General features: G+C 41.5%; 1 protein-coding gene across 8 annotated transcripts in view; it reads right to left on the bottom strand.

Moving 5' to 3' along the window:
• Positions 1-6,772: 6,772 nt before the first annotated feature.
• gjc2 (gap junction protein gamma 2) overlaps positions 6,773-14,170 on the bottom strand; it is a 390,394-nt gene continuing 382,996 nt past the window's right edge. For all 8 annotated transcript variants that reach the window (XM_038798502.1, XM_038798504.1, XM_038798506.1 and 5 more), the window contains one exon: positions 6,773-11,767. In XM_038798502.1, the coding sequence (XP_038654430.1) occupies positions 10,509-11,738 (1,230 nt within the window). In that variant the 5' untranslated portion in view covers positions 11,739-11,767 and the 3' untranslated portion in view covers positions 6,773-10,508. The remainder of the gene's footprint in view (positions 11,768-14,170) is intronic.

Consider the following 14,170-nt stretch of genomic DNA (forward strand, 5'->3'; position numbering starts at 1 on the left):
CCCCCCGCGATTGTCCCACCCCCCCCAAAATGGCGTGTCGCGTTTTGCGACAGGCCGCTCAGAGAATCTACGGCCTGGATGCGCCGAGTGGCCTGCTGAACCCGACCGGTTCACGCCGGCGCCAACCACACCTGGTCACTGCCGGCGTGAACAGCGCTCGACCGGTGAGTGTGGGGCCTGTGGGGGTCGGAGGGAGGATCGAGCACCACGGACGTGCTCAGCAGATGTCTGGCCCGTGATCGGTGCCCACCGATCGTCGGGCCGGCGTCTCTAAAAGACGCACTCTTTTCCTCCGCCGCCCCGCATGATCAAGCCATGTCTTGCGGGGCAGTGGAGGGTAAGACAGCAACCGCGCATGCGCGTGTTGGCGCTGGCCAACCTGCGCATGCGCGGCTGACGTCACTTCGGCGCCACCGGCCGCATCATTCCCGGCGCACCGCTTTGACACAAGTGTCAAGGCCCGGCACGCGCGGGGGGGGGGGGGGGGGGGGGGGGGGGGGATAGGGGGCGAGGAGCGGCCTCCGACGCCGGAGTGAAACACTCCGGGTTTCACTCTGGCGTCGGCTGTTTGCCTCCCGATGGGAGAATTCCGCCCCTTTTGAGAGATCTTCGCTCTTCTAACTCTAATTGGTGGCTGTGCCTTCACAGTTACCCATGCTCCAAACTCTGGAAATAGCTCCCTTCCTCATGACTTAAAACTTACCTTTTTGACCCAGTTTTTGATCACCTGACCCAATATCTCCTGACGTGTCATACTTTATTTTATAATGCTCTTGCGAAGTGCCGTGGGACATTTTATTACATCAAGCATAAACTGTTGGGTTTCCCCAGACTTAGGAATACCAGCAGCTGAAGAGGAGCAAGATTGACTGGCTGGAACAGGCACCTATCTTTCCTAACACTGCTTGTCGACCAGGAGGAAAAGACGTGCTCCCCTTCCACCTCCCTGACCCCGTAACATTTAGGTATTTTTGCTTGGACAGGAAACAGTTTCAAACAATTTGAGTGGTCCTACATTTCAATGCTTTCCCAGCTGTTAAACCTCCCCTCTTCTCAACATTTCGGTGACTGAGCTGTCAATTTACAACATCCCCAGGGAAACAGTCAATATTGATTTACTCAAGTTAATTTTACTCCAAAAATAACATTTTGGGAGACACTGCATGAATAATTTGATGTGTTAAGTGTAGAGTGCAGGGAGGAACAAGTGACTTTGGTTTTAAAATGTTTCACTACTTTGAGTCTGTTAAAGGTTGATTGCTATGATTATTTCAGCAATTCCATTATTTTTATATCATACAAATACCAGCCCGGCAGCAGGCAAACTGGACGGACATTATTGTCGTTCATCTCGCAATTCCGACATTTCAAAATCCTTTTAAATCACCCAATCAGTGCTTCTACTGGTTATTTATTACACTGTGGAAACAAAGATGACAGCAAAGTGATAAATGCATTTTTTACCTGTCGCTACTGGAATAACTACATAATCTATATTTACACTGAGCAGGTCTATATCTTCAGACCTATTTAATTTGTATTTACACAAAGCAACACATAACATTTTGGGAGACATTTTGGGAGACACTGCATTTAACAAAGTTAAATCAGATAAGGCAAAGACTATTATCCTCCAACCCCTCCCACAAAAATACACCCAATAATACAAACGTGATTTTATAGTGAGTTTATTAAAAGGTATTCCAAACATTCAATGACAAGCAGATAAATGAAAACTCTATTAAAATTGACACTATTTTCTTCCAACAGAAGCATAGATGTTTCCAAAACAATGTTGGGCGATGTGTTTTGCTTTGATGATGACTTAACTGAACAATACTTTTTGTAACACTAGCTCTGTTCATTCATTTATTTAAGAGGCTTCAGTGCTTGTTACCTTCGATGACCACATGAAAGTTTAACTTAAAACAAGGAAGACAAATTAAAAGATTTGCATCAAGACACAGTGAAGGAGCATATTGTGCACGTTACTGCTTAGATTCTCCCCTCCTTTCAACAACAGCGTGAGCAACTGGAGACAGTTGTTTTTCAATGGTATACAACACGCGGGGTTACTTCGTTAAAACTCCTCTGAAGAATTCAGAGGCTGAAGGACGCATGCTATTTTCCTCTTGATGAATTCAAGTATCTGCCAGGTTGGAGGAATTTAGACAGCTTTTTAAAAAAATCTTAGCACATGAATTATTTAGCCAGTGGGCGACAGAAAGGCACCGCTTTTATTCTGAAATATGTTACGGTTATGACATGGAATGCGGTATTTACATTCAATGATCTATCTTATCTAGAATAAAGGAAGAAATATACTTTTTCCATTAGTTAACTCCAATGTGTATTATGGGCTGTAGTTGTGAAGGTCAAATCTTTTTTGCACAGTTGCAACCTATCACCTACAAGTGGGTAACCAGTTTATTGTTCTGAGAATTAGTTACTAGAGCATAATCAAGCATTTTAAAAAGCAACAGATCGTATTATTCACACAATGGCTGCACTGTGAAATCTCAGAGTTCATAATATTTGACAGTTTCTGGGAGGTACCAGACATGGTGCAAACTTTTAGAGGTTATTGTACCCTTGAATACTTGCCAAACGCTCATCTGTCAATCAAAATAATTTTAGCTAAATTTAGGAATAACAGAAAACAAATACAGGTGCTACTCCAATACAATTTAAAAATTAAATTGCATTAATGTTTTTTTTGATGCGGTGGATTTTCTGTTGTTACCTTCAACCTGTTCTCATTTCCAACCTTAAGAGCTTAGACTGAGGCTTTTGGCACTTCTTGTTAATTCCACTACTATAATGGTTGAACCCCAGTACTACGATCACAATGCACTGAGTTACTTATGCGCAAGGTAAATATTTTTATTTTATTGTTTAGTGATACTAAATTAGTTTTTTCTGTTGGCCTGAGATGGACTTTTTATACAAGACAACTCCACTTCTTGCAGTTAGAATTAATCAAATTGCAATCAGTACTGCAAAGCTGGGCACACGAGGGTGGAGGGTTGAAATTGCTGGAGGATTCTTGCAGACTCCTGCTCAGTTGGGGTTCACCAAACGGGCTCCAAACTCGTCTGGTACCTGGATACACTCGCGGAAATTTCCTGTGCTCTTGGGTCAGGCATTCACCTGTTCCAAATAAGGTCGGTGAGGTGGAAAGAGTGGGTGCTAAGGAGGGCTCCTCACTGCGACTTCATATGCTGTTAATTAAGCCTTTCAAGCGGCCTGACCAAATAGGGGGGCTGGATCAACGAGAAGGAAGAGGCGTGCTAGCTTCAGGATTGGCGCGGTGTTTTGTGAGGGAGGTTGTGTGGTTGGGGCTTACCCCTACTCATATTTCTCATTATAACATTATGAAATGTTCTCTTACAAAGAGGCTGGAGAGGCACATTGAGTTTTCTTTCCCAGGTTGGGGTGTAGGGGAAGGACTTTGCAAGCCCTTAGCTCTCCACAGAGCAATAGGTACTAGACTTTCTGGCCTAAGTGTTTGGCGTAGCAAGCCCATGACACCTGTCAAGGGTTGTGTCAGTCGTTTTATTGGAGGCAGAAACCTGACATTTAAGCGTGTATTAAGGACTAACAGTACAACGATGCAAACAACAATTTAAAGACTACACGATAGAAGGAGGTTGTTTATGGTGGACTGCAAGATAAAGCTAATTGATGGACATTGAGGACAGCTGGGATCCCTCACAAAATAGAATCAAACGTGAAATGCAGTGAGGCCAAAATGAATCCTGGTCTGGCGAGCTCAGTAAAATGTTGTACTATGGATCTGGTTACATCATAGTCAGCACAAGTCCATGCCCTTTAACTGGCAGCATCAGTGGAGCCTTTCAAAGGATTCTTGCTCATATTATACCTCTGCTTAATTCACAAGCTACATCCAGATTGGTGAAGTTCAACAAGAAGCTCTACTGTTAATAAATATTTACCAGTAACATCTAGTGAAATATTTCTTCTTTCTTGTGGCGATGTTAATTGCTTACTTTTTTTAAAAATTTAGATTACCCAATTATGTTTTCCAATTAAGGGGCAATTTAGCGTGGCCAATCCACCTACTCTGCACATTTTTGGGTTGTGGGGGCGAAACCCACGCAGACAAGGGGAGAATGTGCAAACTCCACACGGACAGTGACCCAGAGCCGGGATCGAACCTGGGACCTCAGCGCCGTGAGGCGGTTGTGCTAACCACTAGGCCGCCGTGCTGCCCTGTTAATTGCTTACTTAATAGTAAATCATTAATGGTCAATAGCCCGCCACAAATCCACTGACCAAGTTACACTGATTACTTATCTAATTTCCCCGAGGTTGCACATCATTTGATCTTCATTTTTCTTAAAATGACTTTTCATTTACAATATATTTTCTTTGTCAAAACTTGACATTTTACTGCAACTTAATCAAAATGGCAATGCTGCTGACAGCGATTGTACAATATAGAATTAGAGTGTTGTGAAATTTATTGAAATGCCAAACTCAAGAATAAATATATATTTGACATCAGTCCCATTCTTTCGGTTACAGCCACAGGCGTAACAACATAATCCTCGCTGGGACATCAAATGTTCCAATGTTTTCTTTTGTTCTTCTCCATAGTGCCTGCCAACTACATTGGCACTAGTACCAATCAGTGGTGGCCTGCATGCCTGTGCACATTCACATTAGCCGAACTCCACTCCTGTCCTGTCTAGGTTTTATGGTTGTGCCATGGGCTTGCCCTCAGACAGCTCAATCCCGGGTCACAAAGTCTCAACAGTTGCTCTCAATCTCAGTGCATCGAAGGAAAGAAATCTTAAATTGATAGTGTTATTACACATATCCTCTCATATTATTTGTAGCAGCTCTCAAGTGTTAAATGCCTCTTTTCAATCCAACTAAATTCCACCACTGTGGTGCATAAAAGGCTTTCTGCTGTAGTTTGATTTCATACTCTTATTATTTTGTACCAGCCACTACTGTATTTAATTATCACTAGAATCTGCTTAATCACTGATATAAATGTCTCCGCCAAAAGCTCAACTGCTTAACTCTTACCAGCCCAACTCTTACCAGCCCAACGCACCAGTCTGTTTCAGCAGCAAACTGACCACCTAAATTCTTCACAGGATGGCACTATTATAATAACAATTCTTTTTTTTTTAGGAAAAACATAACCGTGTCAACTCCTGATATAAATAAGTGGTTTGCTAAAAAATGGGTTTCTGAATAAACTTGCATTCCTTTACTGCTTGAAGATGTGTAATGGAACCGGAAACTGACTTTAATCTCAGTTGTATTAAATATGTTCACATTTCTTTGAGTGTTTCAGGCGGGGAGAGAGAGAACTTTGAGAAAAAGAATAGATGTTTTACAGTGACCTCTCTGCAATCCACACATCAGTCTGACTCATTATTGTCCTGTGGAGAAGGAACTTTGCCCTCTTAATCCTGTCGGGCTTATATGTGACTCCAGACCCACAACAATATAGTTTTTAAAAATAAATTTAGAGTATCCAATTAATTTTTTCCAATTAAGGGGCAATTTAGCATGGCCAATCCACCTACCCTCACCTTTGGGTTTTGGGGGCAAAACCCACGCAGACACGGGAGAATGTGCAAACTCCACACGGACAGTGACCCAGAGCCGGGATCGAACCTGGGACCTCGGCGCCGTGAAGCAGCAATGCTAACCACTGCGCCACCTTGCTGCCCTTCACAACAATATAGTTGACTATTTTAACTGCCCTCTTGAATTGACCATGCAAGTCACTTAGTTGAGGAAAATTATGCTTTGGCAATAAATGCTGCCCTTGCCTGTAATGCCCACCTTGCATTAAACTTTTTTTTTTAAAAAGTTCAGTTAGATAGATAGATAGAACAGTACAGCACAGAACAGGCCCTTCGGCCCTCGATGTTGTGCCGAGCAATGATCACCCTACTCAAACCCACGTATCCACCCTATACCCGTAACCCAACAACCCCCCCCCCCCTTAACCTTACTTTTTAGGACATTACGGGAAATTTAGCATGGCCAATCCACCTAATCCACCAGTTCTTGTCTTATTTGAAAAAGTTGCATTAACTTTTAAGATCTTGATTCTCCCACCATCTTCTAATCGTGTTCTTAAATGGTTCCGTGAGTGTGGGTCATCCTTTAGAACATCACTCAGCTAACCATTAGAGGTAGAGTAGTGAGTGTCGGTATATTATTCAATTACAAAGTGGATCCGAGTGGAGTCCAATTCTGTTCTCACTCATGCTTGTCTACAGGTGCAACCGTTCAATGGGGATCAGCAAAGAGACCCCAACTTGATTTTTCTCCTTCCCAAGCCCTGGGATGTTGGGGGCATTTATTGCACCCATGTTACCGTATCAGTAGATAAACTAGCTTAGCACAGCCTAACTTTTTCCTTTAGGCTCTTCTGGTCTGTGAAGTATCAGTTCTCCAGGACATGGTGACTGGGGTTACATTTTCACAACTCGCCGGTGGTCCAGGGATTGCAGAAGTGGAAAGCGTCAGCCACTGTGAACAGAGGACAAGGAGCTATCTGATACAACATTTATAGCTTGTGACATTATGTTCAATTAATTATCAATTTTGTTCACTTGGGTTTAGATCTCCCTCAGGTATTCATTGAAATTCTTATCCCATGCTGGCACTAGCACATATTGGGAGTTGTTCACCTCTACTTTTGGGTAACCTACAATTTGACATGTACAGGAATGTACAAGTACACATTGGATATAGATATATATAATATATATATATATTTTTTTTAAACTACAAAATGTTGTAAATCTGAAAGATGAAATGCTGTCAACATACTGCAAGTCTTACCTGAAACATTAATCGCATCCTTCCAGATCCTGATCGACCTGCTGCACATTTCCAGCATTTGTGTCAAATATGAGAGAGCATTACTGCACACAGGGAGAAATAAAATCTGAGCTTGAAATAATTAACTGAGCCATTGAGTTAAGATTCCTTTAAAAAATCTCATCTGACATATAATTATTTTCATAATATAAATGTGATTACTTAAGATCGAAGAATGCAGTTACTGTTATGCACTATCATTTTTTATCATAAATAAAGGAACTTAAATTCTATTTTCATCAGCTAAGGCACTTTAGTAGAAAGAATGTGTTAAAAACAAACCGTGACACTACCTCTCTACCACAAGTGCCGAACAAGCAAATAGATTGATCCTGATTTTTATTGTATTGGAAAATAAAGTTCGCAGCACATGATAATATCAACTGGTCGATTTATTGCTGATACACATTTGTGATGGGTTGAATGGTCTACCTCTGCTCCTATGTCTTATGGTGATGTGATGAACATTGTTCAGGGGCCATAAACTATTTGTTCTGAGCATGTCTTCCCATTCAGCCCATTCACAGTCCCATTATCTCAGGTGGACACTCAAAGGGTTACATTTGTCTTTCAATCACTAAATATTGGTGTAGATTAAAATGAACAATGTGATCAGGAATAAAAATTCAAAGTGTTGGAAAAGCACAGCAGGTAAATCCGCTTTTAAAAAGGACATGTTGGCTACATTACAGAGGCCTGGCTGTCGGATTAGGAACAAGCATGTTGTGATATGAGCCGTGGAGAGGAGTGAAGGAACAATCATTTAATAATCAATAATTGAAATATATAGATTTTTGAATTGGGACTGAAAAGCAACAACATACTTTGTATTGTGCACTGTGATAACCGAGACAGACTGATGCAACAAATGGGACGTTTTCTCGTAAAAACAATCTAAATACATCAACATAATTTATAAATTGGAAGGCCTTGAAAATGTTACTATTTGATTTTTTTTAAAGCAAGCTAAACCATTACATTCAGTTGCCCAGTGACACAACTGAACATTGGTGGATGCAGATATCATGCTGCCATTTACTAAGTTCTGATCTCAGCTGTATTGCCGTGGGTATACTTTTAAGGAAAAACCAACTCCATCCACAAAGTGAAGGATGGGAAGAAATAGAGCTCAGGTACTTCCCTCTAGATAAAGATATTCCTAGGTTATCCTGCAAATATACTAACTGCGCCAACATAATGTGTGAGGGTGCTTCGGGGCAAGTAGTCTAGGTCCATCTGCCCTCTCAGCCTGAGCTGATGAGTGATCCAAGGAAGCCGAAGAAGGAACAAGTATAATCTGGTAAACAAATGCATTGCTGCTACAGTAAAACAAGTGTCCAGTAGGTTCATTGTTAGCAAATGTTATCGTGTGGCTATTACCCGATTGAGCATCATTCTAACATTGACGGTGGATTCTACTACGGCGAGCCATCAGAATAGAGCTTCAATTTGAAATTTTTTCAGCTTAAAAAGCCCGATGACAAACTGGCAAATAACTTCAGCAAAGCCTAGTTCTGCGGTACATGACGTTGAAGCTGACACTTGAAATAAACTAAGACTGTAAAAAAAAAAATTGCACCAACTGGCATGGGCACACATGACCCGAACAACATTTATCCTGAACAATTCTCCAGTAACTTCCAAAAGCTGGCCACTCTAGTCTTCTACCCAAACCCCATGGCAACTTGCTAGGTTTCTGAACCTAAAGGAGTATTCCTGCCACAAGTCATTTTGTCTCTCTTGATCTAAAATGTTGTTTATCCAATTTGCTTTCACAATCACCGTGAATTCTGATGAAGGATCACACTTTCAACATCTGGTACTGGGATTGGGACTAAGTAGAACCAGCGTTAAGTGCATTCTTTGGTGTTGTAAAAATGTTACGATCGACCTGCTGTGCATTTCAAACATTTTCTGTTTCTAATTAATGATTTTTTGCAAGATGGAATTTCAAATCTATCAGGTTGATTTTTAAATGATTCATATTTGTTTCACCCTGTTGAATCGGTGGCTGGAACAGGAAGCAATAATGCTCGGTCTGTGCATAGTTTGTACTGTCACTCGAGGCTGAAGTGCAGTGAAGCATAAAACTTTCAAACGCAGAGTACCAAACAGTTGTCGTTAGATGCACCGGAATTAGGGCCAATGCACTTAGCTTACTAACACCCTATTGTGTAAAAGCACGCAGCAGAACCAAAATTCGGTAATAGCATTTTAAGGCAATGGCAACTTTCCTTGGAATTTTAACTAGTCTGCCCTTTTTTTGGGAAAATGGCTGTACTTTCCACTCCCTCCCACCCAAAGAACACCTTTTGATGTAATTTTCCTTAATCATAAAGATGAGAAAGTACAGTCTACAAATGTTTCTACACCAACACTTCCTGGTTTAACAAATTTTCCTTCTTGCACAGGTCACGTGTCCCTTAAGACAACAATTTTTGTGAAATTAATTTGACTATTTAAAAAAAAGAAACTATTAAATCTATAAAAAGTTCACATTAAAATGAGATAATTTTGATGAGGGTAAATAAATGTACAAAGCTCACAGAAACAGAGAATCCAGAACAATACATCCCGAAGACATCTTAGATTTTGGATATGAAAGAGGGCAACAGATGGGGAAAATTTTCTGCAGCGAGACAGGACAGCAGAACAATGTGGCTGGACAGGAAACATGTTTTGTATAAAATATCAGTATTTATATTTCCTTTTACAGTTTGTCAGTTAAAGTCCTGACATTTTGAACCAACCCATTACCAGAAGGCGAAATGGCTACTGGAAGAAATTACAGAGTAGAAAGTAAAATGGATATTGCAGCTTAATCATTTGCAGCAATAATGGAGTCAATGGCTTGCTTCCTGTGAAGTAGGCACCTAAATAATCAGGTAAAGATGAAGATTAGTGGCCTGATAACTATTTAAATTTTCAAATGAAGACAACTGTAATCTCCGTCACTACAAAATTATGTATTCTTAGCAAATATAACTCTAGACTTTTATGATATTTTGATGTTGAGCTCAATAAGACTCCCAGGGTGGGATTTTCCCAGCCATTCCCACCGGTGGGATCTTCAGTCCCGCTGGTGACTATGTCATGCATTCCCCGGTGGCAGAGGGTGGGAACAATGGGAAACCCCACTGACAGCAGCGGGGTCAGAAGATCCTGCTGCTGGTAAATGGCGAGCGGCCTCGTCCTCAGCAAAATACGCCATGGGGTGAGGGGAGGAGAAGAGATCCCACCGTTAGTAGTGAATGAAGAGTTGAGAGGGACAGCACAATGAGCGCAACACATCACCAATGAGATTACAGATCAGAGGATTCATAAGACGAAGGCATGCGTCTGATTTATGGGTCTCTCAAATTTCCAGTCATTGATTCCTATGGCTAGGAATTCAGGAACACTGCAAATCAGGCATCCAGAATCGATTTCTCCGATTTGCATCATCATCATCGAACACGATTTCATGCTGGGAGCCTCGTCTACTCTCAAGACCCAAAGAGCCAAATTGTTATCACATTGGTTATCTAAGAGAAAGCAGATTGTGGTAAAATGTGCAGAAAGCGGCTATTGCCTTTTTGTTTGTTTTTAAAAAAAGGACCATTGTAAACTTAATTGAATAGAAACACAAGTTAAATCCAAACGGAGGTTTTTCCATCTCCAGATTTGCTACTGGAGCTGCCTTTCTCGGAACCAGGTTTGGGCTTAGCACCCTGTTTCTCATGAGCAGTGTTGACACGGTTTTGCTCCGTGATAGTACCTCCTGACGTTGGGCTGCTGGTCCTGGATTTCTGTGCGTTCTCTTGGCTGTTATAACTCTGAAAGGCAATGTCTAACTGCTCCTGGGCATCTTTCAGATGCTTATGGAGCCTGGCCAAGTCAGGTGGAATGTTGTCATCTGGGCTGGTCGACTTTTGCTCTTGGGCTACATTTGCTAAGTTTTGTTCATGAGCCACAAGGCCATTTGGAACTTTGATGGACTTGTCCGATTTGACCACCAGATTGTAGCCTGGTGGCGATGCCGGAATGTTCCGAGGATATTGATAAGGGAAAGGTCGCATGTTGCTCTGGTTACCCCTTTTGCTACGGATGATATCTCTGATGGTTCCAAAACCCAGATGGAACATCTCACATATATTAAGAATCAGGCAAAGGCAACTGACTACGTACATTATAATGAGGAAGACGGTCTTCTCTGTAGGTCTTGAGACAAAGCAGTCCACGGTGTGAGGACAGGGTCTTCTAGTACAAACATACGATGGGTCAACTTCAAATCCATACAGAAAATATTGTCCTAGGAGGAAAGCTACCTCAAATAAAGCTCTGAAAATCAACTGGAAAACATACATTTTCATCAGCCCTTCTTGCAAGATGCGTCTTCTCCCATCGTGTTTTACATGGTTACTTGCTTCTTTTTTTTCTGCTTCTGTTTCATCATAGATCATTGGCTCTTCCTCATCTTCATCCTCTGTCTGTTCTGAATTACGGTGGACTTGCCATCGTACAGTTGGTAGTTTCTTCTTTTTGGAGAATTTGTTCTTCTTTTCTTCTTCAGTGGATCTGGCAATCTTATGGATGGCGTAGCCAAGGTACATCACAGATGGGGTTGATATCATGATGATCTGAAAAACCCAGAACCTCACGTGGGAAAGAGGTGCAAATGCATCATAGCAGACATTCTCGCATCCAGGTTGTTTGGTGTTACAGACGAATTTGCTCTGCTCATCAGAATATATGGATTCTCCTCCAACTGCAGTCAGCACGATGCGGAATATAATCAGCACCGTCAGCCATACCTTGCCAACAAAGGTGGAATGATTGTGGATTTCTTCAAGAAGACGTGTTAAGAAGGCCCAGCTCATATTTGTTATATGGGCTCCTCATCTAATATCTGAAATAGAACAAAAATGAAACTGACTTAATCCACTGACAAGTGCACACTACAAAAAAAAGTTTATCTTTTTACTGAAAACAGGAGAAGATTAAATTTACAAATTATGTATGTTAATGCCCAGAATGAGATGAGTGAATCCCCTTGGGAGACAATATTATACAAAAAGAATATAGCATCTTTCACAGAATTAGGATGACCCAAAGTACTTCACAATGAATTAATTTTTAAGTGACTATTACGTAGAAATACGTGGCTGTTTAATTTAGATAAATGAATAGTTATGATGGAATTGGTTAAGGGAGCAATATTATTTAGGACTCTAGAAGAATTTCCTGCACTTTTTCAAATACTACCATGGTTACTTTTAGATTCGTCTGAACAAGGAAGTAGTAACTTGGTTTATTAATAATAATCTTTATTGTCACAAGTAGGCTTACATTAACACTGCAATGAAGTTACTGTGAAAATCCTCTAGTCGCCACAATCTGGTGCTTGTTCAGGTACACAGAGGGAGAATTCAGAATGTCCAAATTACCTAACAGCATGTCTTTCGGGACTGTGGGAGGAAACTGGAGCACCCCAAGGAAACCCACAGACACGCGAGAACGTGCAGATTCCGCACAGACGGTGACTCAAGCCGGGAATTGAACCTGGGGCGCTGTGAAGAAACAGTGCTAACCACTGAACTACTGTGCCGCCTGTCATGTCGGAAAGATACTGCAGCAAGCACTCCCTCAGAACTGAATGGAAACCAAAGTCTAGATTATGTGCTGAAGGTCTCGATTGGAGCTTCAATTCCTAAAATCTTCTGATTCGGACGTTCCACAAGGGTTCCACAGTCCGTTTTCAGTAATTCTGGCAGAAGAGCTGCGGAATGCTGGAAGAATAGTCTCCCTCATCTGTTTCTAATCTTTGTAGTACTCTGAGCACACTGTATGAATCAGTGTTTAGGCCCGCGTTTCCCTCTAAAATGCTGGCCTTTAGCAGGGAAAGAAAAAGTATTTAAATCTTTCTTTTCGCATGTTCAGACAATGTGGGTTTGTCGGACAGGAGGTATTTCATTTGGCTATAAAGCAAAGAAGATGCAGTAAATGTAACATCAGAAATTGTGTTGATGACGAACTTGTACTTGTTACAAACTCTTTCTGCAATCAGACAGAGAGAGAGAAAATCAAACATTGAGGTGAATACCACAAAAATATCCCTGTATTAGAAAGAAAATGTGCCAAACCTCAAATCTTAAAAGCTACTCCCAGACTGGTGTGTAATATATCTATTTTGTACACAAACGTTTGTTGTTGAATTTTGTCTGACTGTAGATTTTGTGCCAAATTATAAGTAGTTTATTTTATTGCAGACTTCTTTTTCTTTTTTACAAACTTTTGTAAAGATACTTCCCAAACTCAATTTGGGCAAAAATGCAGACAGGCAACAATATTTAGATATTGGTCTCATGCACTAGAATTTCCTCCCCGAACCATTGCCACTTCATTTAAACCCACCAATTTAACAGCTTCAGGTTATCTCATCTATTCATAGAATCATAGATGTTACAGTGCAGAAGGAGGCCATTCAGCCCATTAAGTCGGCACTGGCCCTTGGAAAGAGCACCACTTACTTACACACCTGCACCTAATCCTCATAATCCATTAACCCCACCTAACGTTTTTAGGCACGAAGGGGCAATTTACCATGGCCAATCCGCCATTCTTTGGACCGTGGAAGGAAACCAGAGCACCCAGAGGAAACCCACGTAGACATGGGGAGAACGTACAGACTCCGTAGAGACAATGGCCCAAGGCTGGAATTGAACCCGGGACCCTGGAGCTGTGAGGCAGCAGGGCTAACCACTGTGCCACCATGCCACCCTATTATCTCAACTTTGGTTTTATAATTTGCTGTGATGTAGCTAGGGCAGTTAGACAGAAGCTATTCAACTTGAGTACGAGGCGAGGGAAGAAATCAATGCAGCTTTTGGGGGGGGGGGGGAAATAACATTTTCGTCATGGTAAAAATAACAGTTATTGAAATAATACGAGTATTGGTAGAGAGCAGATTCAGAGGTATTAATTAATAGTTTAGGCAAGGGACTAACTAGATTATATAAGAGGAAACACATTTTTAATCTTAGATCATTGAGAGGCAGCTGAAAAAAGTTGCTCGCAATCCTGTGTCATGTGGGTTTCAGGGCAATTCCTGTGTCATGTGGGTGTTTCAGGGCAATTCCTGTGTCATGTGGGTGTTTCAGGGCAATTCCTGTATCATCCGGGAGCTTCAGGACACGTCATGCGACTTGGGAGGATTACATGCCCCGAAGGATGCGTTTGTTAGGTGAATTGGACATTCTGAATTTTCCCTGTGTTATACCTGAACAAGCGCCAGAATGTGGCAACTACGGGA

This window comes from Scyliorhinus canicula, chromosome 5 (genome assembly GCF_902713615.1).
Source record: "Scyliorhinus canicula chromosome 5, sScyCan1.1, whole genome shotgun sequence".
NCBI classification, from domain to species: Eukaryota; Metazoa; Chordata; class Chondrichthyes; order Carcharhiniformes; family Scyliorhinidae; genus Scyliorhinus; species Scyliorhinus canicula.